Source organism: Hemitrygon akajei, chromosome 5, assembly GCF_048418815.1.
Source record: "Hemitrygon akajei chromosome 5, sHemAka1.3, whole genome shotgun sequence".
NCBI classification, from domain to species: Eukaryota; Metazoa; Chordata; class Chondrichthyes; order Myliobatiformes; family Dasyatidae; genus Hemitrygon; species Hemitrygon akajei.
In genome coordinates, this window is record NC_133128.1 from 197,553,827 (window position 1) to 197,581,480 (window position 27,654).

General features: G+C 47.3%; 1 protein-coding gene across 1 annotated transcript; it reads right to left on the bottom strand.

Moving 5' to 3' along the window:
- Positions 1-16,622: 16,622 nt before the first annotated feature.
- LOC140727263 (uncharacterized) lies at positions 16,623-27,076 on the bottom strand. Its single transcript, XM_073044525.1, has 4 exons — positions 26,857-27,076; positions 24,712-24,803; positions 23,098-23,583; positions 16,623-16,688 (listed from the first exon to the last, which is right to left on the bottom strand). The coding sequence occupies exons 1-4, from the start codon at positions 27,074-27,076 to the stop codon at positions 16,623-16,625; spliced, it is 864 nt and encodes a 287-aa protein (XP_072900626.1).
- Between the last annotated feature and the right edge of the window lie 578 nt (positions 27,077-27,654).

The window sequence follows — 27,654 nt, forward strand, 5'->3', positions numbered from 1 at the left end:
AAATTTGCAGCCATTGGTACCAAATACTGGACTCAAGGTGTTATACTTAAAAACATGCAGCATAAGGAATAAGATGGATGATCTTGTCATACAGATACAGATTGGCAGGTATGATATTGTGGCCATCATTGAGACGTGGCTAAAGGATGCAAGTCTCTGGGAGCTGAATGTCCAAGGATACACGGTGTATCAGAAGGATAGGCAGGTAGGCAGAGGGGGTGGTTTGGCTTTATTGGTAAGAAATGATATTAAATCATTAGAAAGAGGTGACATAGGATCGGAAGGTGCAGAATCTTTCTGGGTTGAGCTAAGAAATCACAGAGGTAAAAGGACCCTGATGGTAGTTATATACAGGCCTCCTAATAGTTGCAGTGATGTGGACTATAAATTACAACAGGAAATTGAAAAGGCTTGCCAGAAGGGCAGTGTTATGATAATTGTGGGGGATTCTAATATTCAAGTGGATTGGGAATATCAGGTTGGCACTACATCTCAAGAGAGAGAATTTGTACAATATCTACGAGATGGCTTTTTAGAACAGCTTGTTGTTGAGCCCACTAGGGGATTTGGCTGTACTGGATTGGGTATTGTGTAATGAACCAGAGGTGATTAGAGAGATTGAAGTGAAGGAATCCTTAGGAGGCAGTGATCATAACATGATTGAGTTCTCTGTGAAATTTGAGAAAGAGAAGCCGAAATCCGATGTGTCAGTATTTCAGTGGAGTAAAGGAAATTACAGTGGCCTGAGAGAAAAACTGGCCAAAGTTGACTGGAAAGGGACACGAGCAGGAAGGACAGCAGAGCAGCAGTGGCTGGAGTTTATGCGAGAAGTGAGGAAGGTGCAAGACAGATATATTCCAAAAAAGAAGAAATTTTTGATGGGAAAAAGAATGCATCCTTGGCTGACAAGAGAAGTCAAAGCCAAAGTAAAAGTAAAGCAGAGGGCATACAAGGAAGCAAAAATTAGTGGGAAGACAGAGGATTGGGAAGTTTTTAAAATCTTACAAAAGGAAGCTAAGAAGGTCATTAAGAGGGAAAAGATGAACTATGAAAGAAAGCTAGCAAATTAGGGTATAAGCTATGAAAGGAAGCTAGAAAAGTTTTTTCAAGTATATGAAGAGTAAAAGACAGGTGAGAGTAGATATAGGACCGATAGAAAATGATGCTGGAGAAATTGTAATGGGAGATATGGAGATGGTGGAGGAACTGAATGAGTATTTTGCATCAGTCTTCACTAAGGAAGACTGTCACTACCTCCTCCCATAGATGCTGTCTGGCCTGCTGAGTTCTGCCAGCATTTTGTGTTTTTATTCACTAAGGAAGACATCAGCAGTATACCGGACATTTAAGGGTGTCGGGGAAGAGAAGTATGCGCAATCACTATTATGACAGAGAAAGTACTCAGGAAGCTGAATAGTCTAAGGGTAAATAAACCTCCTGGACCAGATGGAATGCACCCTTGTGTTCTGAAGGAAGTAGCTGTGGAGATTGCAGAGGCATTAGCAATGATCTTTCAAAAGTCGATAGGTTCTGGCCTGGTTCCGGAGGACTGGAAGATTGCAAATGTCACTCCGCTATTTAAGAAGGGGGCAAGGAAGCAAAAAGGAAATTATAGACCTGTTAGCTTGACATTAGTGGTTGGAAAGTTGTTGGAGTCAATTGACAAGGATGAAGTTACGGAGTACCTGGATGCATATGACAAGATAGGCAGAACTCACCATGGTTTCCTTAAAGGAAAGTCCTGCCTGACAAACCTATTGCAATTTTTTGAGGAAATTACAAGTAGGTTAGACAAGGGAGATGTAGTGGATGTTGTGTATTTGGATTTTCAGTAGGCCTTTGACAAGGTGCCGCACATGAGGCTGCTAAACAAGGTAAGAACCCATGGAATTACGGGGAAGTTACATATGTGGATAGAGCGTTGTCTGATCGGCATGAAACAGAGAGTGGGAATAAAGGGATCCCATTCTGGTTGGCTGCCGGTTACCAGTGGTGTTCCACAGGGGTCTGTGTTGGGGCCGCTTCTTTTTACCTTGTATATCAACGATTTGGATTATGGAATAGATAGCTTTGTGGCTAAGTTTGCTGATGATACAAAGATAGGTGGAGGGGCCAGTAGTGCTGAGGAAACAGAGAGTCTGCAGAGAGACTTAGATAGATTAGGAGAATGGGCAAAGAAGTGGCAAATGAAATACAATGTTGGAAAGTGTATGGTCATACACTTTGTTAGAAGAAATAAATGGGAAGACTATTATTTAAATGGGGAGAGAATTCAAAGTTCTGAGATGCAACGGGACTTGGGAGTCCTCATGCAGGATACCCTTAAGGTTAACCTCCAGGTCGAGTTGGTGGTGAAGAAGGCGAATGCAATGTTGGCATTCATTTCTAGAGGAATAGAGTATAGGAGCAGGGATGTGATGTTGAGGCTCTATAAGGCACTGGTAAAACCTCACTTGGAGTACTGTGTGTAATTTTGGGCTCCTTATTTAAGAAAGGATGTGCTGACATTGGAGAGAGTTCAGAGAAGATTCACTAGAATGATTCCGGGAATGAGAGGGTTAACATATGAGGAACATTTGACCGCTCTTGGACTGTACTCTTTGGAGTTTAGAAGAATGAAGGTGGACCTCATAGAAACATTTTGAATGTTAAAAGGCATGGACAGAGTGGATGTGGCAAAGTTGTTTCACATGTTTGGGGAGTCTAGTACAAGAGGACATGACTTGAGGATTGAAGGGCGCCCATTCAGAATAGAGATGCAAAGAAATTTTTTTAGCCAGAGGGTGGTGAATCTGTGAAGTTTGTTGCTACGGGCTGCAGTGGAGGCCAAGTCATTGGGTGTATTTAAGGCAGAGATTGATAGGTATCTGAGTAGCCAGGGCATCAAAGGTTATGGTGAGAAGGCGGGGGATTGGAACTAAATGGGAGAATGGATCAGTTCATGATAAAATAGTGGAACAGACTCGATGGGCCAAATGGCCGACTCCTGCTCCTTTGTCTTATGGTCTTATGGAAACTCACCTTTTAAACAAGCGTCTCAACCAACCTCAGTGGAAAAAGCCTGTTTGCATTGACCCTTTCATACCCCTCATAATTTTGTTTTCCTCTATCGTCTCCCCACATTTTCCTACACTCTAGAGAATGAAATTCTAACCTGTTCAACCTTTCCCTATAAGCCAGGTCATCGAATCCTGACAACATCCTTGTAAATTTTCTCTGCACTCTTTCAATCTTATTGATATCTTTCCTAAACTGTACACAATACTCCAAATTAGGCCTCACCAATATCTGAAACAACTTCAACATAACATCCAAACCATGTCTAACCAATCTTTGGCTCCAAGGTTGTCAAGCTGAGGACTGGTAATGGGGACAAGCTCCGACTACCTAAAAGTGCTCCTCACGGCATGCGCCTCAAATAGCCTCTGACAACCAAGACCAACTCCTGGCCTTCTCATGTAGCTTAGCCTCTAAGCCCATCAGAACTGTTTCTACTGATAGGAAAAGGGGCAAAGGCGGGTCTTGGTGCCTTAAAACCAATGCTTCAGGTAGACGGAGCACGTCAGCCTGGGAAGGCAGTCCATCTAAAAGAGCAAAAACTCTGATTTCAAACCTCTGCTGCCTTGCGGTCATACCCACTCATGGGAAAGGCTTTGGGAGTAAACCCCGAGGACAAATCCGGAGCTGGAGTCCCTAAGGCAGTCCAATGTTGCCTTCAACCTCGTTCTGGCAACTCCTGCAATGACACTGGTGCCAAGCTGTATCGGCCTTTGCCCTTCCCTTGGACAACATCGGTGGCATAGAGAGGGGAGACTGGCAACATGGGCAACTGCCAGTCTTCCATATGACCTTGCCCAGGCCTGTGCCCTGGAGAAACTTCAGGTACAGATCTATGGTCTTGCGAGACTAACAGATGCCACCACCAAGAGTTTTTCTAGGAAGTTACCAGAAAAGTTGATGAGGGCAAGGCAGTGGATGTTGTCTACATAGACTTCAGCAAGGCATTTGACAAGGCCCCGCATGAGAGGTTGGCCAAGAAGATTCAGTTGCTTAGCATTCAAGATGAGTTAGTAAATAGGATTAGACATTGATGTTGTAGGAGAAGCTAGAGAGAGGATAATAGATGGCTGCCTCTCTAGCTTCTCCCACAATATCCACTGGAGGCCTGTGACTAGTGGAGTGCCACAGGGATTGGTGATGGATCAGTTGTTATTTGTCATCTGTATCAACAATATCAATGATGATGTGGTTAACTGGATCAGCAAATGTGCAGATGACACAAAGATTATGGATGTTGGTGGATATAGCTGTAAAGAAAGATTTTGGCACATTGGCCTTCATAAATCAATGTATTGAGGACAAATGTACTCAATTTGAGTGGTGGGTCTCATCAGCAAGAACGACGAGTCAGCTTACAGAGAGGAGGTGCAGCGGCTAACGGACTGGTGCAGAGCCAACAACCTGTCTCTTAATGTGAACAAAACAAAAGAGATGGTTGTTGACTTCAGGAGGGCATGGAGCAACCACTCCCCGCTGAACATCAATGGCTCCTTAGTAGAGTTTGTAAAGAGCACCAAATTTCTTGGTGTTCACCTGACGGAGAATCTCACCTGGTCCCTCAACACCAGCACCATAGCAAAGAAAGCCCAGCAGCGTCTCTATTGCACCATCTCGGATCGCAAGACCCTGCAGCGGATAGTGAGGTCAGCTGAGAAGATCATCGGGGTCTCTCTTCCCGCCATCACGGACATTTACACTACACGCTGCATCTGCAAAGGAAACAGCATTATGAAGGACCCCATGCACCCCTCATACAATCTCTTCTCCCTCCTGCTGTCTGGGAAAAGGCTCCGAAGCATTCAAGCTCTCACGACCAAACTATGTAACAGTTTCTTCCCCCAAGCTATCAGACTCCTCAATACCCAAAGCCTGGACTGACAACTTGTCCTACTGTCCTGTTTATTATTTATTGTAATGCCTGCACTGTTTTGTGCACTTTATGCAGTCCAGTGTAGGTCTGTAGTCTAGTGTAACTTTTTCTGTGTTGTTTTTTTTTTATTACGTAGTTCAGTCTAATTTTTTGTACTGTGTCATGTAGCACCATGGTCCTGAAAAATGTTGTCTCATTTTTACTATGCACTGTATCAGCAGTTATGGTCGAAATGACAATAAATGTTGACTTGACTTGACTTGACGAGAGATGGAATGTAATGTTGAAGTTGTATACGATATTGGTGAGGCCTAATTTAGAGTAATGTGGCAGTTTTGGTCACCAACCTGCAGGAGATTGAAATAAACTTGATATAGAGAAAATTTACAAAGATGTTGCTGGGACTGAAGAACCTGAGTTACAAGGAAAGACTGAATAGGTTAAAACTTTATTCCTTGGAATGTAGAAGATTAAGGGGTGATTTGATAGAGGTATACAAAATTATGAGGGGTATAGATAGGGCAAATGCACGCAGGCTTATTCTCCTCAGGTCGAGTGAGACTACAATAGAGTTTGTGGGTTAAGGGTGAAAGGTGAAAAGTGCATGAGGAGAAACTTTTTCACTCGGAGGGTCATTAGAGTGTGGAATGCGCTGTCAGCATAAGTGGAGCAGCAATCTCAATTTCAATGTTTAGGAGAAGTTTGAATAGCTCGATAGATGGGAGGGTTATGGAGGGCTATGGTGCAAGTTCAAGTCAATAGGATTAGACATGAAATGAAGAAAAGAATGCATGAGGATCAGGACCTAAGGATTGGCAGAAAGATTTACTAGGTAGTAGTGAATCCTGATTCCCTCTATGTTTTTGACACTTGGTTTACCTACAGCAAAAATGTGAAGGCACAAGATAGACATCAACACTGTTCTCAAGCTTTAATGCAGAAATCCATTCAGATCCTGTTGGAAAATCTTCCGTGTCATGTACAGCAAGTCAAAACTCTGGGTCCCAAAAAATTTTATGTTACTGACCAATTCAGCAATTAATGGGGAAGAGGCTTTGTAAATATGTCCAGCCTCAGTGATGCATCGGGCAAAATCTACATAAGACATTTTTCTTCTGTCTGAGGCCAAAGAATTGCTCACGGACTTCAGGAAGAGGAAGTTGGAAAATCCCACACCAGTCTTTAACAAAGGGTCAACAGTGAAAAGGTGCTTCAAGAAGGCAGCATTCATCATTAAGCACCCTCACCATCCAAGGAGAGGAGCAGGACCCTGACGTTACAACAGCCTTTCCCCTCCATCAGATTTCTGATCAATCCATGAACCCATAAACACTACCTCACTATTTAGACCATAAAAGAGCAGAATTAGGTGATTTGGTTGATCAAGTCTGCTCCATCATTACATTATCGCTGATCCAATCTTCAGCAAAATAGCAAAAAAACTATTTTGCTTTCTTCTTGCAATATTTACATTTTATGTTCTCATAGTAATTTTATATGTACTCGTGCCAAAAAACAAAAGAATTGACAACACATGAAATTGATAATAAAGCTGATTCTCCTTCTCCTGATCCCCATTACATTGAAGCTACACCACCTGATGTTGAAAAACTGTACAACAAAGGAAATTTCCCACCCATTGTGCCCAGATTGAACTGAAGACATGCTTCTTGATGAAGGATCTTGGCCCGGCACTTCGACTGTTTATTTCCCTCCGTAGATACTGCCTGATCTGCTGAGTCCCTCCAGCATTTTCTGTGTGTTGTTCTAGATTTCCAGCATCTGCAGAATCTTTTGTGCTGCAGGCTAACTCCACTTCTGCTCTTATACTGCCACCTAATGGACAGTAGTCCCCAGAAGGGTTAAATAAAATTATGGCAAATAGGAAATTCTGACGACTTACATTGAAAAGATTTGGAGAATTACAGCGAGAATTAAATGTTAGCATGGAATCTTATGAGTGTTGGTGAGCCACTTGTCCATAATGACTGATTTCAATTCCTGCTGATTGTTTGGAACAAAAACTCACAAGCACTTTGAGCAGACCCATTGTCTCTGTTTGCTCCTGCCCCACTGAACTTATTTCTGCCTATCTCGACTCTGTTTTATCTCCCCTTGTTCAATCCCTTCCCACCTATGTCCGTGATACTTCCCATGCTTTACATCTCTTCAAAGATTTCAAGTTCCCTGGCCCCCACCGCCTTATTTTCACCATGGACATCCAGTCCCTATATACCTCTATCCCCTACCAGGAAGGTCTCCAAGCTCTCCATTTCTTCCTGGATTCCAGACCTAGCCGGTCACCCTCTACCACCACTCTTCTCTGCCTTGCGGAATTAGTCCTCACCCTTAACAATTTCTCCTTTGGCTCCTCCCACTTCCTCCAAACTAAAGGTGTAGCCATGGGCACCCGCATGGGTCCTAGCTACACCTGCTTTTTTGTTGGCTTATGTTCCAAGCCTACACGGTATCTGTCCTCCTCTTTTCTTATGTTATATCGACGACTGCATCGGCTGCTTCCTGCACACATGCTGAGCTCGTCGACTTCATTAACTTCGCCTCCAACTTTCACCCCGCCCTCAAATTCACCTGGTCTATTTCTGACACCTCCCTCCCCTTTCTAGATCTTTCTGTTTCTATCTCTGGAGACAGCCTATCCACCGATGTCTACTACAAACCTACAGACTCTCACAAATACCTAGACTATTCCTCCTCCCACCCTGTCTCCTGCAAAAATGCTATCCCTTTCTCTCAATTCCTCCGCCTCCGCCTCATCTGCTCTCAGGATGAGGCCTTTCATTCTAGGACAAAGGAGATGTCTTACTTTTTTAAAGAAAGGGGCTTCCCTTCGTCCACTATCAACTCTGCCCTCCATCGCGTCTCCCGTATTTCACACACCTCTGCCCTCACCCCATCCCTCGCCAGCCCACCAGGGATAGAGTCCCCCTGGTCCTCACCTATCACCCTACAGCCTACAGATCCAATGTATAATTCTCCGTAACTTCCGCCACCTCCCCCCCACTCTCGGCTTTCCACAGGGATCGCTCCCTATGCGACTCTCCAGGCACTTATCCCTGCAAACGGAAGAAGTGCTACACCTGCCCCCACACTTCTTCCCTCACCACCATCCTAGGCCCCAGACAGTCCTTTCAGGTGAGGCACCACTTCACCTGCGAGTCAACTGGGGTGATATACTGTATCCGGTGCTCCCGATGTGGCCATTTATACATTAGGGAGACCCGCCGCAGACTGGGAGACCGTTTCGCCGAACACCGGCGTTCAGTCCTCCAGCAGTGGCAGGATCTCCCTGTGGCCACACACTTCAATTCCACAGTACACTCCCACTCCGACATGTCTGTCCACGGCCTCCTCTACCGTCAAGATGAGGCCACACGCAGGTTGATGGAGCAACACCTTATCTCCCGCCTAGGTAGCCTCCTACCTGCCGGCATGAACATTCAACTCACAGACCTCCGTTGATACCCCTGCTCCCCCATCCCATCCCTATCTATAATTTTAGTCTGGTTCTCTTTCTCTCTCTTTTTCCCCCCTCACTATAATCTGCCCCCAGCCCTACCTTTCTTTCTCTTTTATTTCCCATAATTCTCCACCTTCCCCCTAGCCCATTTCCCTTCAGCCTATCACTTCCCAGCTCTCTACTTCATCCCTCCCCCCACTTCTTATCCCCACTCAACCGTCTCATGTTACTTCACTCTTTATGAAGGGTTTCGGGCCGAAATGTCATCACTACCTCCTCCCATAGATGCTGTCTGGCCTGCTGAGTTCTGCCAGCATTTTGTGTTTTTATTTATTTCCAGCATCTGCAGATTCACTCGTGAAGCACTAAGTGAATTACTTCCTGGTACAAAGTCTCCAAAGCAAAGGTTCATAAAAAGCTGCAGAGGGTTGTAGTGTGTGGACTGTGAGCAGGGCTTTTAACAGATTCAGGATCACCTACATTGCAGCAGTGTCACGAAAAATATTCTAAGTTACAATAAATAACATGTAAAAATAGATAAGCACTGTGAAAATAAGATAGTGTTGATGGGTTCATGGTTCATTCAGAAATCTGTTGGCAGAGGAGAAGCAGCTCTCCCTAAAATACCAAAGGTTTCTTCAGATACATAGAATGTAAAAGACTAGCGAGGGTAGATATCAGACTGCTGGGAAATTATGCTGGAGAGGTAGTAAAGGGGGACAAGGAAATAGGGGACAAACTGAATAAGAATTTTGCATCATTCTTCGCTGTGGAAGACGTAAGCAGTTTGCTGAAAGTTCCAGGTGTCAGGGGTCATGAGGTGTGTGAAGTTACCGTAACTAGAGTGAAGGTTCCTGGGAAACTGAAAGATCTAAAGGTAAATCAGTCACCTGGACCAGATGGTGCACACCCCAGTGTTCTGAAAGTGGTGGCTGAAGAGATTGTGGAGGCATTACTGATGATCTTTCAAGACTCACTAGATCCTGGAAGACTGGAAAATTGCAAATGTCAGTCCATTTTTCAATAAGGGAGACAGACAGCAGATAGGAAATTATAGGCAAGTTAGTCTAACCTCAGTGGTTGGGAAGATGCTGGAGTCAATTGTTAAGGAGGTGGCTTTGGGGTACTTGGAGACACATGATAAGATAGGCTGTAGTCAGTTTTTGAAGAAATAACAAGCAGGATAGACAAAGGAGAATCGGTTGAAGTTGTGTACTTGGATTTTTGGAAGGCCTTTGACAAGATGCCACACATAAGGCTGCTTAACAAGCTATGAGCCAATGGTATTTCTGGAAAGATTCCGACATGGATAAAGCCATGGTTGATTGGCAGGAGGCATAGAGTGGGAATAAAGGGAGTGTTTTCTGGTGTTCTGCAAGGGTCTGTGTCTTTTTACATTATATGTCAATAATTTGGAAAAATTTAAGTGATGGCTTTGTTGCAAAGTTTGCCAACGATAGGTAGAGGGGCAGGTGGTATTGAGGAAGTAGGGAGGGTACAGAAGGACTTAGTTTAGATTAATAGGCAAAGAAGTGGTAGATAGAATACAGTGTCAGAAATTGTATGGTCATGCAGATTGATAGGAGAATTGAAAGGATTGACTATTTTCTAAATGGAGAGAAAAATCAAAAATCTGAGGTGCAAAGGGATTTGAGAGTCCTTGTGCATGATTATTTAAAGGTTAATTTGCAGTCTGAGTCTGTGTTGAGGAAGGCAAATGCAATGTTAGCATTCATTTCAAGAAGACTAGAATACAAAAGCAAGGATGTAATGTTGAGACTTTATAAAGCACTGGTAAGGCTTCACTAGGAGTATTATCTGCAGTTTTGGGCCCCTTCTCTTAGAAAAGATGTGCTGAAACTGGAGAGGGTTCAAAGGAGATTCTCAATAATGTTTCCAGGATTAAACAGCTTGTGATGTTTGTGTTTGATGGCTCTGGGCCTGTATTCACTTGTATTTAGAAGAATAAAGGGTGGCTTCATTGAAACCTATTGGATGATGAATTGCCTTGTTTGAATGCATGTAGAGAGGATGTTTCTTATGGTGGGAGTGTCTAAGACCAGGGGACACAGCCTCAAAATAGAGGACATCTTTAGAACAAATTTGAGGAGGAATTTTTTTTAGCCACAGAGTGGTGAAGCTGTGGGTTTCTTTGCCACGGGCCACTGTGGAGGCCAAGTCTTTAGGTATATTTAAGGCAGAGGTTGATAGATTCTTGATTGGTCAGGGCTTGAAGGGATACAGGTAGAAGGACGGAGATTGGGTCTGAGAGGAAAATGGATCAGTTATGGTGATATGGTAGAGCAGACTCTATGGGCCAAATGGCAAATTCTGCTTCTATATCTTCTGATCTAAATGTAAAGTGCGTGTCTTCAGCACTGATCCCACTAAGCTGCATGGGTACTGAAGTACTGAAATGCTCCCACGCACATAGCCTTTTGTTGCCACATGGCTGGAGTTTTCTTTTATATAATTCTAATATAATTTTGAAATTACGCTAGTATAATTCTGAAATCTTACTTACTGCCTATTTTGTCACTGGTGTTTTGGACAGCAATGAAGGTCTTCCATCTTGGTCTGAATTTTGAAATCAATGTTAATATAATTGTGAAAACCCTGTAATTAATTATGCATTAATGAATATATTCCATACATTTTCTAAAATAATAAACATTCTTTCTCTGTACCTTCTCCCTGGTGGTAGCAATGAGAACAAGGCATGACATGGGGAAGAGGGTCCTTAATGATGAACGCCACCTTTTTGAAGATGTCCTGGATACTATGGAGGCTAGGCCCATGATGGTTCAGAACTCTCTGCAGCTTATTTTGATCCTATGCAATGGCCACTACCCCTGTGCCAGACATAATTATGTTCTTCAAGAAACAGAGCTCATCTCTGCATTTGTGCTGCTGCTGTTAATGGAACACCCTTCTGTGGAATGAAAATGGACACTATTAGTTGACTTTTAGTAACAAGGTTAAACTTTCTCCCACACAAGTATTGGTTAAAACATTTTATGCCCCAAACCATGCTCGATCTGTACATAATATTTCTCAGCAGAGTATAGGAATGTGATGCCAAGTCTTTGGGGAGTTCACTTCCGTCAATCATGTGACATGACTGCAGCTATATCATAAGGTGAGACATCACAGGCAAGCTTCACTTCACCATGTCGATCATAATGCGTGAGTACAATGTTTGGTGTCATCATTTCCTTTAACTTTAGGAAAGCCAACTCACTTTGCTTTGTCCATTGCCATTTCTTCATGATGTGTAGTAATGAGTTCAAGGGGTAAAAGACATTAGCTAGGTTTGCCAGGAACCTGTTAAAGTAGTTGACAAATCCTGAAAAGAACCATAGCTGTGACTTGTCCTTCGGCCTTGGGGCATCGACCACTGCTTGAATTTTCTCAGGATACTTGTATAGTCCTTGTGTATTGATGGTGTGGCCACAGTAACTGTTCGGTTTAAGATGGTGTTGCTGAAAGCAAGCAACAACTTACTGGTGGCTACAGTTCGGATCATTTCAGCTCAGTAAATTTTACTTATCTCTGGGTTGCCATGGTTTAGCACAGCCTCTGCACAATATCTCACAGGCAACTCTGCAGCATTAAAGCCAGGACCAACAGGCCATGGGACAGCTTCTTTCTACAAGCCATTAGACTTTCAAATTCACATGACCGTATATTGCAATGGAGTCATAAGGCAAAGATTTTTACTCACCAACGTTGTGGGATGGATGTAAGATTTAAATAAATTCAATCAATAGTGCAGGATTTCTTATAGGTTATCCTGCAGGTTGAATCAGTGGTGAGGAAGGCAAATGCAGTGCTAGCATTCATTCTGAGAGGACTAGAATATAAGAGCAAGGACATGATGCTGAGGCTTTATAAGGTGTTGGTCAGACTGTTCTTGGAATAATGTGAGCGGTTTTGGGCCCCTTATCTAAGAAGGATGTGCTAGCATTGGAGAGAGTCAAGAAGTGGTTCAGAAGAATGATTCCAGCAATGAAGGGGTTAACATCTGAGGCGTGTTTGATGGCTCTGAGTCTGTACTCGCTGGAGTTTAGAAAAATGGTGGTGGTGGGTTGGGTGGGGGGTTTCATTGAAACCTATTGAACATTGAAAAGCCCAGACAGAATGGATGTGGAGAGGATGTTTTCAAGAGATGGGGAGTCTAGGACCAGAGAGCACAGCCTCAGAATTGAGGGATGCCCATTTAGAACAGAGATAAAATCTTTAGCCAAACGGTGGTTAATCTGTAAAATTTGGTGCCACAGCCAGTTGTGCAGGCCAAGTAATTGGGAATATTTTAAGGTGGAGGTTGATAGGTTTTTGATTTTTCAGGGTTTCAGAGGTTATGGAAAGAATACAGGAAATGAGGTTGAGAGGGATAATAAGTAATCCTTGATGGAACAAACTCAGTGGGCTGAATGGCCTAATTCTGCTCCTTTGTCTTATGGTCTAGCCGTATATTTCCCCCAAAGGAAATACTATCTACCACACACTTTACAACTTTCACAATCCGTCCAATACGCACGAAGGGATGTCCATTTAACGTCCATCTGACAACATTTGTAGCTTGTCCAGTACACATAAGTATTTCACTGCCTTCTTCTCCTAAAATGAATGAACACCTAGAATTGATGCTTTTGAAAACATTATTAAATTAGATATAATTTTCTCTCCGTAAATTGTTAAGCTCTATCATAAAACAACTAACCCGTTCCCCTCAGGACACTTTCCAAGAGTCGCAAAAAATGCTAAACATTACATTCCTCTTGACAACTAGATGCTGCCCATATCGGTCACATCCCCATCCCATATGAGTTAAATGCAGAGGGTGGAGCAAAGCCAAGATGGCACAAAATGGCAGCTCCTTTGCTTGCATCTTCAGAAACAGCTCTTTTTCTATATTTGATATCTCTTTGTCACATGGTGTGAGCAGAATCATCTGCAGCTTAATGTGAAAAAGACTAAGGAGCTGGTGGTGGACCTGAGGAGGGCTAAGGCACCGGTGACCCCTGTTTCCATCCAAAGGGTCAATGTGGACATGGTGGAGGATTACAAATACCTGGTGATATGAATTGACAATAAACTGGACTTGTCAAAGAACACTGAGGCTGTCTACAAGAAAGGTCAGAGCCATCTCTATTTCCTGAGGAGACTGAGGTCCTTTAACATCTGCCGGATGATGCTGAGGATGTTCTACGAGGCTGTGGTGGCCAGTGCTATCGTGTTTGCTGTTGTGTGCTGGGGCAGCAGGTTGAGGGTAACAGATACCAACAGAGTCAATAAACTCATTCGTAAGGCCAGTGATGTTGTGGGGGTGGAACTGGACTCTCTGACGGTGGTGTCTGAAAAGAGGATGCTGTCCAAGTTGCATGTCATCTTGGACAATGACTCCCATCCACTCCATAATGTACTGGTTAGGCACAGGAGTACATTCAGCCAGAGACTCATTCCACCGAGATGTAACACTGAGCGTCATAGGAAGTCATTCCTGCCTGTGGCCATCAAACTTTACAACTCCTCCCTCGGAGTGTCAGGCACCCTGAGCCAATAGGCTGGTCCTGGACTTATTTCCACTTGGCATGATTAACTTATTATTATTTAATTATTTATGGTTTTATATTGCTATATTTCTTCACTATTCTTGGTTGGTGTGGCTGTAACGAAACCCAATTTCCCCTCGAGATCAATAAAATATGTTTGTCTGTCTGTCTGTCTGTTTTTTTTGCCCTGTCAAGGTTCTTTTGAACACCCTGACCTAGAGTTACACTCTGAATTTGGTTCTTTGCAGGAATGTGACCCATTCTCAGGGCCTCACGACCAGCCGCTTTTTGATATCCCAAGACACAGCCTGGAAGACTAGTGCGCTTTCAGAGTGCTGTATTTTTGTGGCTCTGGAGATGGGCTGATTTAAGGCCAGTGTCCCTGAATGGGGTGTCATGGGAGAACACAGAATTTCAGGAGAAGCAGGTTAGCTGCCGTCTTTGGAGTGTAGAAGGTTGAGGGGGGACTTGATAGAGGTATTTAAAATTATGAGGGGGATAGATAGTGTTGACATGGATAGGCTTTTTCCATTGAGAGTAGGGGAGATTCAAACGAGAGGACATGAGTTGAGAGTTAAGGGGCAAAAGTTTAGAGATAACACGAGGGGGAACTTCTTTACTCAGAGAGTGGTAGCTGTGTGGAACAAGCTTTCAGTAGAAGTGGTAGAGGCAGGTTCGATTTTTTCATTTAAGAAAAAATTGTATAGGTATATGGACAGGAAAGGAATGGAGGGTTATGGGCTGAGTGCAGGTAGGTGGGACTAGATGAGAGTAAGGGTTCTGCATGGACTAGAAGGGCCGAGATGGCCTGTTTCCTTGCTGTAATTGTTATATGGTTATAACACTTTGGCCATAGTGGACACCCTTTGATCCTTGGTAGGGAAGGCTTGTGCATATCTGGTGTAGTTATCAGTAATGAGTAAGACATTCACTGTGTTGCTGGCATCGGGCTCTATTGACAGGAAATCCATACACACCAGATCAAGTGGCCCCGCACTGTGCAGGTGGGACAATGGAGCGGCCCTCGTAGGCAGTGACTTCCTCTGTGTACATTGAATGCATGACTTGCAGTACTCTTCGACCTCCAGCTTCATTTGGGGCCTGTTGTTACGTACTCCGTAACAGGTTAAAAAGGACCAGCAGAAATGGACACACCTGGAGTCTGACTCTTCTGTTATAAACACTATTTTATTAGTAACTACATGATAAAGTAATATAAAACAAGATAAGGCAAGCAGGTTAGCAGAGTATGTGCATATATAAGTGAGTAAATAAAGTTCCCAAACTTCTCCCAGGTCAGGTGATAAATGATACAGTCTTACGATGGTATAGGTATGAAGTCAGTTCAGTTCTGGATGTTGAATTGAGTAGGTTGAAGAGAGAGAAAGAGAGAGAGAAAGAGAGAGAAAGAAAGAGAGAGAGAGAGAGAGATATGTTTTGTCTTCCAAGAGCGATGCCATCGAATCTTCCATGTTGTCCTCCTGCTCATAAAAAGATTTGTAAAAACAATGGAGATATAGTAAGAAACTATGAGGATATTAATAATACTTTTCAAAATTTTTACTCTGATCTTTATAGATCTCAATTTCCTGCAGATTCCTCCAAAATGGAAACTTTTTTACATAAGATTAAATTTCCACAAAGTTCTGATGAAGATCAACAGATGCTTGATGCTCCAATTATCGAGCATGAAATTCAGAAAACTATTTTATCAATGCAATCAGGTAAAGCTCCCAGACTTGATGGTTATTTGGTGGGATTTTTTTTTTTAAATCTGGAAGATTACTTTTCTGCGTATCTTTTGGAAATATTTCATGAATCCTTTGAGAAGGGTAATTCACCTTCTTCTTTTTATGAAGCATCTATTTGCACTTGTTGGATACCATTTTGAAATTGAAGTGCAGGAAATACCTATCAACTTTGGCTTCATCAAATGGCCGTACTGATGCACCATCAATAACTCACACTGAGACTTAGGAAGCGAGATATCGGCTTTTATTGACTGGAAGAATAAACAACACTACATCCTGGGGAAAATGAGGGAGAGCAGCAGCCCACAGTCGCCTTTATACAGGGGTCTGTGGGAGGAGCCACAGGAGCAGTCAGCAGGGTCTGTGGGAGGAGCCACAGGAGCAGTCAGACAGGTATATCTAGTTCACCACATTCACCCCCCCTTTGTTTTAAAAAAGTCCCCAAGTATATTTACAGGTTAAGTCTATCAGGTGGTTGAATCGTTCGCTGCGATCTACCCTAATGCGGCTGCAATTGCACAGGTGCCGGAGGTGGTGATGGCACAGGTGCCGGAGGTGGTGTTTGCACTGGAGGCGGAGAGTGGGTTGGTTCTGTCCCAACTGGAGGTGTCAGGGATCCCTCGCGTGTGTGCGTGGTCCCCGGAATAGACGCGTACGAGATGCCCGGTACATGAGCATCGTGAGGAGTCTGGGTGTGGCACGGTGTGTGCGGTGTCACCTCGGGTACAGGGTTCATAGTTACCGTGGAATGTTCGGGGTAGTGGTCTGCTGCTCCGGCAGGAGCCAGGTCGCGGACAGAGACCGTGTCCTCCCGCCCATCAGGCAAGACCACGTAGGCATACTGGGGATTAGCATGCAGGAGGTGAACCCTCTCGACCAGCGGGGAGTACTTCTTACTCCTCGCATGTTTACGTAGCAGCACTGGCCCCGGGGACGTCAGCCAAACTGGTAGGGTGGTCCCAGTGACAGACTTCCTGGGAAAAGAGAATAGGCGTTCATGAGGGGTGGCATTAGTGGACGTACACAACAGGGAGCGGATAGAGTGGAGTGCCTCAGGGAGGACCTCCTGCCATCGGGAGACCGGCAACCCTTTTGACTTAAGGGCTAAAAGTGTGGCCTTCCACACTGTGGCATTCTCCCTCTCCACCTGGCCATTCCCCCGGGGATTATAACTCGTGGTTCGACTAGTAGCAATGCCCCTAGCTAGCAGGAACCGGCGCAACTCGTCACTCATAAAGGAGGACCCTCTATCACTGTGGACATAGCAGGGATATCCGAACAGAGTGAAGAGCTGACGCAGGGCTTTTATGACCGACGTGGTAGTAGTGTCGGGGCAGGGAACGGCAAAGGGGAATCGCGAGTACTCGTCAATAATACTGAGAAAATAGACATTGCGGTCGGTGGAGGGAAGGGGGCCCTTAAAGTCAACACTCAGTCGCTCAAAAGGGCGGGTGGCCTTGACAAGCTGCGCAGTGTCAGGACGGTAGAAGTGCAGTTTGCACTCAGCGCAGATCTGGCAGTCCCTGGTCATTGTCCTGATGTCCTCCAGGGAGTACGGCAGGTTCCGGGCTTTAATGAAATGGTAAAATCGGGTGACCCCTGGATGGCAAAGATGGGCATGAAGGGCATACAGCTGGTCGAGCTGTGCGCTAGCACACGTTCCCCGGGATAGGGCATCAGAGGGTTCATTGAGCCTGCCAGGCCGGTACAGGATATCATAATTGTAGGTGGAGAGTTCTATTCTCCATCGCAAAATTTTATCATTTTTGATTTTGCCCCGCTGTTGGTTTCTGAACATGAACGCAACCGAGCGCTGGTCGGTTAGCAAGGTGAACCTTTTGCCGGCGAGATAGTGCCTCCAGTGCCTAATAGCTTCCACTATGGCCTGGGCTTCTTTCTCCACCGCGGAGTGCCGAAGTTCAGAGCCTTGAAGGGTACGAGAAAAAAACGCCACTGATTTGTCTGCCTTCCTGATTGAGGGTAGCAGCCAGCGCGACGTCAGAGGCGTCACTCTCTACTTGGGAGGGAATGGTCTCGTCCACCGCATGCATCGTTGCTTTGGCAATGTCCCCTTTAATGCAGCTGAAGGCCGCGCGGGCCTCGGCAGAGAGGGGAAAAGTGGTAGACCTGACCAGGGGGCGGGCCTTGTCTGCGTAATGGGGGACCCATTGGGCGTAATAGGAAAAAAAAACCCAGGCACCGCCGGAGGGCCTTGAGAGTGGTGGGAAGAGGGAGTTCTAACAGGGGGCGCATACGGTCGGGGTCAGGGCCAATGACCCCGTTTTCCACGACATACCCAAGGATAGCGAGTCGCGTGGTTCTGAACACACACTTGTCCTTGTTATAAGTGAGGTTCAAAGCATCGGCCACTTGGAAAAATCGTTGGAGGTTGGCGTCGTGATCCGACCAGTCGCGACCACAGATGGTGATGTTATCTAGATAGGGAAATGTGGCCTTCGGTTTGTACTGGTCCACCATCCGGTCCATCTCCCTCTGGAAGACTGAGACCCCATTTGTGACACCAAATGGGACGCGCAGGAAGTGATAGAGCCACAGGAGCAGTCAGACAGGTATATCTAGTTCACCACACGTACTAACTTAATTTCTTGGCTGATATTAAACGGTACGACTGGCTCATCACCCCTACCTGGCACTTGACCTCCATGCTGCATCCTCTCCCTCTCGAACTCCCTCTGTTTGTCAGCCTCTCTAGCCTCATGTACCCTCTGCTTTTCTGCTTCATCAGCCTCGTGCTGTTTTAACTGCAACTCATACTTATACTTCATTTTTGCTGCCTGAAGCTGAACGTCAGCCTCAGTAAGTACTTTACCTTCAGCAAACATTTCCAACACCTCCCCTTCAAATGTTCCCTTGGATACATAATAGTGTGCTATTAACATCTGCATCTGAGCCCTCCTCATTCTAGTAGTCACCTTAACTTTAAACTTATGAGCAATTCCCAACAGCACATCCCTCTTAGTATCATCCCGTGAGGCAGTGGGAGAATTTAAAAAGCAAACAGATTGAGCAGGGGCAGTCATTTCTTCGGCAGTTTGAACAGGGCACGACTGCACAAGTGTGTGAAAGTCAGCCTGTGGGGCAGCAGGAGAATTTAAAAAGCGAGCAGATTAATGGAGCGGGCGATGTAGTAGCGGGAGACAGAGTAGGAAGGCTTTGGTGAGCAGAGGCTGAGGACAAGCTTGCTCCCATTCAGGTAAGGCCGGGTAAGCTCCTTTAATTGATCGAATTAGCTTAGGAGTAGGTAATGCAGGCGGCAGTTAGGGCAGTTGAGTGCTCCGTTTGCAGTATGTGGGAAGTCAGGGCGAGCACAATTGACCCTGATGACTACACTTGTAAAAGGTACATCCAGCTGCAGCTCCAATGAGCTTTCATTGTATGCTGCGTCTGCAAGGCTGAGTCCGGCGGCGCCTTGGAACTCCATAGCAGGGGTATTCCCTTCTGCTGCCTGCATGGGATAACGAGTCTATCAGGACCCTGAGGACTTGTGGAAACTGTATGGTGGTTTCTTTTGAACTTATAGTCTTTTAACATTTTTGGACTATTTTTACTGTGCCCATGGTCTGTTTTTTTTTATCAATTATGCTATTGTTTGCACTGTTGTAACTATGTGGTTTTGTGCAGGTCTTGTAGCTTTAGTTTTAGGTTTGTTGGGCCCTGACTTGGTGTGTCTGGGTAGTCTTGTTTTGTCTGGTGTGTTTGGAGCTCCTTTCCGGGAAACGCGCTAAGATGGTAGTGCGATATTAATACGCAGCAGCCTCTCCGGACTCTGGATTGGGGATTGCCAAACGTTATGTGGAATTTCTGGTGTAGTCTGTTTTGTCATGTGCTTTTGTGATATTATTCTGGAGGAACATTATCTCATTTTTTTTAACTGCATTGCATTTGTGGTTTCTAAATGACATGATGCACCATCAATAACTCACGCTGAGACTTAGGAAGTGAGATATCGGCTTTTATTGACTGAAGAACAACACTACATCCTGGGAAAATGAGGGAGAGCAGCAGGCCACAGTCGCCTTTATACAGGGGTCTGTGGGAGGAGCCACAGGGGCAGTCAGCAGGGTCTGTGGGAGGAGCCACAGGAGCAGTCAGACAGGTATATCTAGTTCACCACATTCACCCCCCCTTTGTTTAAAAAAAAATCCCCAAGCATATTTACAGGTTAAGTCTATCAGGTGGTCGAATCGTTCGCTGCGATCTACGTAGCTCCGGCTGCAATTGCACAGGAGCCGGAGGTGATGACGGCACAGGTGCCGGAGGTGGTGTTTGCTCCGGAGGCGGAGAGTGGGTTGGTTCTGTCCCAACAGGAGGTGTCAGGGATCCCTCGCGTGTGAGCGAGGTCCCTGGAATAGACGCGTACGGGATGCCCGGTACATGAGCGTCGTGAGGAGTCTGTGTGGGGCACGGTGCGTGCGGAGTCACCTCGGGTACAGGGTGCATAGTTACCGTGGAATGCTCGGGGTAGTGGTCTGCTGCTCCGGCGGGCGCCAGGTCGCGGACAGAGACTGTGTCCTCCCGCCCATCAGGCAAGACCACGTAGGCATACTGGGGATTAGCATGCAGGAGGTGAACCTTCTCGACCAGCAGTGAGTACTTATTACTCCTCGCATGTTTACGTAGCAGCACTGGCCCCGGGGACGTCAGCCAAACTGGCAGGGTGGTCCCAGTGACAGACTTCCTGGGAAAAGAGAATAAGCGTTCGTGAGGGGTGGCATTAGTGGACATACACAACAGGGAGCGGATAGAGTGGAGTGCCTCAGGGAGGACCTCCTGCCATCGGGAGACCGGCAACCCTTTTGACTTAAGGGCTAAAAGTATGGCCTTTCACACTGTGGCATTCTCCCTCTCCACCTGGCCATTCCCCCGGGGATTATAACTCGTGGTGCGACTAGTAGCAATGCCCCTAGCAAGCAGGAACCGGCGCAACTCGTCACTCATAAAGGAGGACCCTCTATCACTGTGGACATAGCAGGGATATCCGAACAGAGTGAAGAGCTGGCGCAGGACTTTGATGACCGACGTGGTAGTAGTGTCGGGGCAGGGAACGGCAAAGGGGAATCGCGAGTACTCGTCAATAATGCTGAGAAAGTAGACATTGCGGTCGGTGGAGGGAAGGGGGCCCTTAAAGTCAATACTCAGTCGCTCAAAAGGGCGGGTGGCCTTGACAAGCTGCGCAGTGTCAGGACGGTAGAAGTGCGGTTTGCACTCAGCGCAGATCTGGCAGTCCCTGGTCATCGTCCTGATGTCCTCCAGGGAGTACGGCAGGTTCCGGGCTTTAATGAAATGATAAAACCGGGTGACCCCCGGGTGGCAAAGTTGGGCATGAAGGGCATACAGCTGGTCGAGCTGGGCACTAGCACACGGTCCCCGGGATAGGGCATCAGAGGGTTCATTGAGCCTGCCAGGCCGGTACAGGATATCGTAATTGTAGGTGGAGAGTTCTATTCTCCATCGCAAAATTTTATCATTTTTGATTTTGCCCCGCTGTTGGTTGCTGAACATGAACGCAACCGAGCGCTGGTCGGTCAGCAAGGTGAACCTTCTGCCGGCGAGATAGTGCCTCCAGTGCCTAATAGCTTCCACTATGGCTTGGGCTTCTTTCTCCACCGCGGAGTGCCGAAGTTCAGAGCCTTGAAGGGTACGAGAAAAAAACGCCACTGGCCTGCCTTCCTGATTGAGGGTAGCAGCCAGCGCGACGTCAGAGGCGTCACTCTCTACTTGGAAGGGAATGGTCTCGTCTACCGCATGCATCGTTGCTTTGGCAATGTCCCCTTTAATGCAGCTGAAGGCCGCGCGGGCCTCGGCAGAGAGGGGAAAGGTGGTAGACTTGACCAGGGGGCGGGCCTTGTCTGCGTAATGGGGAACCCATTGGGCGTAATAAGAAAAAAAAACCAGGCACCGCCGGAGGGCCTTGAGAGTAGTGGGAAGAGGGAGTTCTAACAGGGGGCGCATACGGTCGGGGTCAGGGCCAATGACCCCGTTCTCCACGACATACCCAAGGATAGCGAGTCGTGTGGTTCTGAACACACACTTGTCCTTGTTATAAGTGAGGTTCAAAGCATCGGCCACTTGGAAAAAGCGGTGGAGGTTGGCGTCATGATCCGACCAGTCGCGACCACAGATGGTGATGTTATCTAGATAGGGAAATGTGGCCGTCAGTTTGTACTGGTCCACCATCCGGTCCATCTCCCTCTGGAAGACTGAGACCCCATTTGTGACACCAAATGGGACGCGCAGAAAGTGATAGAGCCTGCCACCCGCCTCGAAGGCGGTGTAGGGGCGGTCCTCTGGGCGGATGGGGAGCTGGTGATAAGCGGATTTCAGATCAATTGTCGAGTACACCTTGTACTGAGCTATCTGGTTGACCATATCCGCGATGCGGGGTAGGGGGTACGCGTCAAGCTGCGTGAATCTATTGATGGTCTGGCTGTAGTCCACAACCATCCTATTTTTCTGCCCAGTCCGAACAACGACCACCTGGGACCGCCATGGGCTTGTGCTCGGCTCAATGATCCCCTCCCTGAGCAGCCGCTGCACCTCTGAATGAATAAAGGCCCTGTCCCCCGCACTGTACCTCCTACTTTTAGTTGCCACAGGTTTACAGTCGGGGGTCAGGTTGGTGAACAGCGATGGGGGAGGGATCTTGAGGGTGGAGAGGTTGCAAATAGTGTCAGCAGCACAGCTATCGGCATGGTGCTGGGCGGGATGTGTGGTTCGGTGTGTATGTGCGTGTGGTAACGGAGTATATGGCGAAGTCCCACCAAACTGAGGATTCCTGACAGTGAGTGGTGGGAGGGGCCCGTCATATGCCATAGTCACACTTTCGAGGTGGCTCTGGAAGTCCAGCCCCAATAGCACAGGTGCGCACAGTCGAGGCATGACCAGGAACGCAAAGTTCCGATATTCTGTGCCCTGCACCACCAATGTCGCTACACAACCCACCCGGATGTCCGTGGAATGCGACCCAGAAGCCAAGGTGATCTTCTGACGTACCGGCCGTGTCACGAGTCCACAGCGTTTCACTGTGGCCGGGTCAATAAAACTCTCAGTGCTGCCCGTGTCAAACAGGCAGCTAGTCCTGTGCCCATCCACCAGGATGTCCATCATCGACCTTGCGAGCTGGTGTGGGGCGCTTTGGTCGAGGGTCACGGAAGCCAGCGTTGAACGGGGCGTGTCGGGGGCGGGGCCTGGTGACGCCGGCAAAGATGGCCGCTCACATCCGGGCATGCAAGATGGCGAGTCGGGGGCGGGGCCTGGTGACGCCGGCAAAGATGGTTGTCCACATCCGGTCATGCAAAATGGCGGCCCCCAGGTCTCAGACGCAGCGCTGCTCGACCCCGGGCGCGGTTTAGACTTACATACCTTGGCGAAATGGCCCTTCTTCCCACAGCTGGAACAAGTCGCTTCGCGAGCCGGGCAGCTGTTTCTGGGATGTTTCGGAAGCCCACAAAAGTAACAGAGTTTTATACCTGGCGAATTCGAGGGGTTCGAGATACCGCGACTGGCAGCGGCGTTGGCGAATTCGCTCGGAACCGGGGAATCGCGCGGCTGGACCTCTTCGGCGTACAGCTGCGCAGCCTCTATCGTATCGGCCGTCTCTATCGCGGAGCGTAAGGTAAGATCAGCTTTTTCCAGCAGCCGCTGGCGTATACACACTGACCGGACCCCAGTCACAAAAGCGTCTCGGACCAAGAGTTCCGTATGCTGTTCCGCTGTGAGCGCTTGGCAGTCACAAGTCCGCGCGAGTGCCTGTAGATCTCGGAGAAATTCAGCAGTCGACTCCGTAGGCCGCTGTTTTCGTGTTGCCAAGCGGTGCCGTGCATAAACTGGATTTACTGGCCGCAGGTACTGTCTTTTGAGGGCGGCAAGCGCCTCCTCGTAGGTGGATATGTCCCTGATGAACGAATAAACTTTTGGGGCGACCCTCGAGAGGAGAAGTCTGAGCCGAACAGCCGAGTCGGTGGCACGAACCTCCTCTAAGTACGATTGGAAGCACACCAGCCAGTGTTCAAAGGCAAGAGCTGCTCCAGGGTCTTGGGGGTCCAAGTCCAGGCGTTCTGGGCGTAAAACGGTTTCCATGTTGTAACTTTCAGTCAATAAAATTGATGCACCATCAATAACTCACGCTGAGACTTAGGAAGTGAGATATCGGCTTTTATTGACTGAAGAACAACACTACGTCCTGGGAAAATGAGGGAGAGCAGCAGGCCACAGTCGCCTTTATACAGGGGTCTGTGGGAGGAGCCACAGGGGCAGTCAGCAGGGTCTGTGGGAGGAGCCACAGGAGCAGTCAGACAGGTATATCTAGTTCACCACATGACAATAAACTGAAACTGAACTGAACTGAACTGAACTGACAAACCGTGTTAGGGAACTGGAGCTGGAGCTGGATGAACTTTGGATCATTCAGGAGGCAGAGGCAGAAATAAACAGGAGTTACAGGGAGATAGTCACCCCTAAGAGTCAGGAGGCAGGTAGCTGGGTGACTGTCAGGAGAGGGAAGGGGATTAGACAGAATGAGCAGACCACTCCTGGAAATGTAGGGTGGATGTGCATAGATCTTGGTAGTTTAAGTCGGACTGTTGTGGGGTTGATGATACTTTCGACCTTGAAAGGTCCCAGGAAGCGAGGGGCGAGTTTCTTAGGCTCGTTTTTGAGAGGGATGTCTTTGGATGAAAGCCACACCATCTGCCCAGGTCAATACTCAGGCGCAGGGGTCTGGTGTTGATCGGCAATCCTCCTATTGCGATCGGCTGATCTGAGCAGGGCCGTGCATGTGTCCTCTCAAACTCGTGGCACTGATCGATATGGGCCTGAACAGATGGCACCTCAATCAGACGGGTTGTTGGTTGTTATACAATGTAGCGTCGCCTCCAAGTCCTGGTTGACCCATTCCGTTTGCCTGTTTGTCTGGGGGTGGAAGCTGGATGACAGGCTGACCGAGGCACCTAAGACTTGACAAAAGGCCTTCCATACCTGCGAAATGAATTGGGGACCTCGATCGGAGATAATATCCACGGGGATTCTGTGGAGGTGGAAGACCTGGTGGACGAAAGGGCTGCGGTTTCCTGAGCAGAAGGGAGTTTAGGGAAGGCTACAAAGTCTTGGAGAACCACGGTGAGTACGGTGGTGTTTTTTTGTGTGAAGGGGGTAGACCGGTGCCAAAGTCTAGGGCAATGTGTGACCAAGGATGACCAGGGACAGGTAGGGGATGAAGTAATCCCACAGGTGGCAAATGGGAGGTTTTTTCACGGGCACAGACAGAACATGCAGAGACATAGGAATGGGTATCCGCCTCCACGGAAGGCCACCAAAAGTGTCTTGTCAGGAGAGCCAGTGTCCAATCACTCCTGGCAGACAACCGAGATGTGTGCCCCCACTGGAGAGCCTGAGATCTGACGGAATCAAACACAAAAAGGCAATCGGCAGGTCCATTGCAGGGGTCAGGGGTCAGGGTCATCCCGTTGGGCTTCCTTTACTATGGACTCAATCTCCCAAGTGAGGGTTGTCACCACACAGGATGGTGGGAGGATAGTCTCTGGGCTGGAAGTGTCCTCCCTGGAGTCGTATTCACAGGACAGCACATCTGTCTTCCTGTTCTTGGACCCTGGACTGTATGTGAGGGAAAACTTGAACTGTCCTGAAAATAATGCCCAATGGGCCTGGCGAGAGTTCAAACATTTGGCGGTCTGAACATATCCCAATTCTTATGATCAGTCCAAATAATAAACGGGTGTTCCGCCCCCTCCAGCCAGTGTCTCCACACCTTCAATGCTAGCTTGACCGCCAGTAGTTCCCGATTCCCCACGTCATAATTCTGCTCGGTGGGGGACAGTCAGCAAGAAAAAAAGGCACAGGGATGAAGCTTTACATCTGGACTTGATCATTGGGACAGGACTGCTCCTACCCTGGAGTTGGAGGTGTCAACTTCAACAATGAATTGACGGGAGGGGTCCAGTTGGACCAGGATGGGAGCGGTTGTGAAGCATCTCTTCAGGTCAGTGAATGTCAAATCAGCCTCAGAATCCCAACAAAAAGGTGTTGTAGGCAAGGTAAGTCAGGTAAGGGGCACCGCCACCTGACTGTAATCCCTGATAAATCAGTGATAAAAGTTTGCAAACCCCAAAAAACGCTGAAGTTGCTTGCGGGTCATGGGTCTAGGCCATTTTTCCACCACCCAGATCTTCTCGGGATCTGCCCTCACCTGCCCACTCTCGATGATGTAGCCCAGGAAGCTGACCGAAGGGATGTAGAATCATATTTTTCCACCTTCACAAATAACTTTATCTCCCACAGTCTCTGTAGGACTAGACAGACATGGTGAATGTGTTTCTGGGGGCTGCTAGAAAATATTAAGATATCATCTAGGTAGACAATCACAAAGCGATTAATAAAGTCCCTCAGCACATCATTGATTAGGACTTGAAAAACGGCAGGGGCATTGGTGAGGCCAAACGGCATGACCAAGTATTCGAAGTGGCCCAAAGGTGTATTAAAGGCAGTCTTCCACTCACTGATCCTGATTAGATGGTAGGAGCTATGAAGGTCCAACTTTGAGAAGATAGTAGCTCCGTGAAGTGGTTCAAATGCCGAAGTAATGAGGGGTAGTGGGTACTTATTTTTAACTGTTATATTGTTTAGGCCTCGGTAATCAATACAGGGACGAAGCAACCCAACATTTTTCTCTACAAAGAAGAAACCGGCGCTCACCGGGGAGGATGAAGGTTGAGTAATGCCCGCCGCGAGGGACTCACTAATGTGTTTCTCCCTGGCCTCTCTCTCTGGTCGGGATAAGTTACAAAGACGACTGGTGGTTAACGAGGCCCCGGGGAGAAGATCGATAGCGCAATCATACAGGGAAAGAACCCGTTGTTTGCTGAATACCTGTCCCAGGTCATGGTATTCTGTGGGGGCTCTGGACAAGTCGAGGGGTTTTAAGACAGGCGAGGTTGCGGTAGCCTCCTTAGGGGATGGAGCTGACCGTAGACAGGTGTCGTGGCAAAATGAGCTCCAGCTGGTTATCCTCCCGGTAGACCAGTTGATATAGGGGTTGTGGTGGTTCAGCCAGGGATATCCTAGAACTACAGGGGCTTGTGGAGAATGGATGAGATTAAATCATACCTCCTCTCGATGGTTTCCGGACAAAATCAAGGTCAGGGGTGGCGTACAGTGGGTAACCCCAAGCCAGCAGTTTTCCGTCCAGCGCCCGGGCCTGTAGAGGGGTATTTAATGGCTCCCGAGGTATTCCAGCCCAGGAGGCTATGTCCTCATCCAGCAGATATCCCTCGACATCAGAATCCACCAAGGTGGATAAGGACAGGGACTGTTGTTGATAGTTCATGGTAGCCGGGACCTGTATCTGGGTCTGGGGGACTGAAGGGAATGTTGTCTGGCTCACCAGGATCCCCTCCTACTGATGAGCCCTCCTTTTTAGCCGCAGAGGACAGGTATCCAGGAAATGTCCCGGCTGGCTGTAATAGTAACAATCCCCAGCTCTCAGCCTCCGAAGTTGTTCAGCAGGGGAGAGACAGTTCCATCCCAGCTGCATTATTTCGAATTGGAAGAATCCCTATGGACGTATGAATGTTCTCTTCTCTTTGTCAGCCGCACTCATGGGGATCTGGTAATACCCATTCCTCAAATCCAGCAGACTGAACCAGTTCCCACTACTCAGACAGGCCAGCACGTCCTCAATTATTAGGACCGTGTACTGGTCGGAGACTATACACCTGCTCACAGTCCGATAGTCCACATGTATCTGTACCTTCCCATTCTTCTTCCTAGCTACCACTATTGGAGATGCATAAAGGATTCTGGACTCAGGGATGATCCCAGCTTTCTTCAACTTCCACAGATGCTTACTTCATGTGGTTGGTAAGTTGGTGGAGAAGATCCTGAGAGGCAGGATTTATGAACATT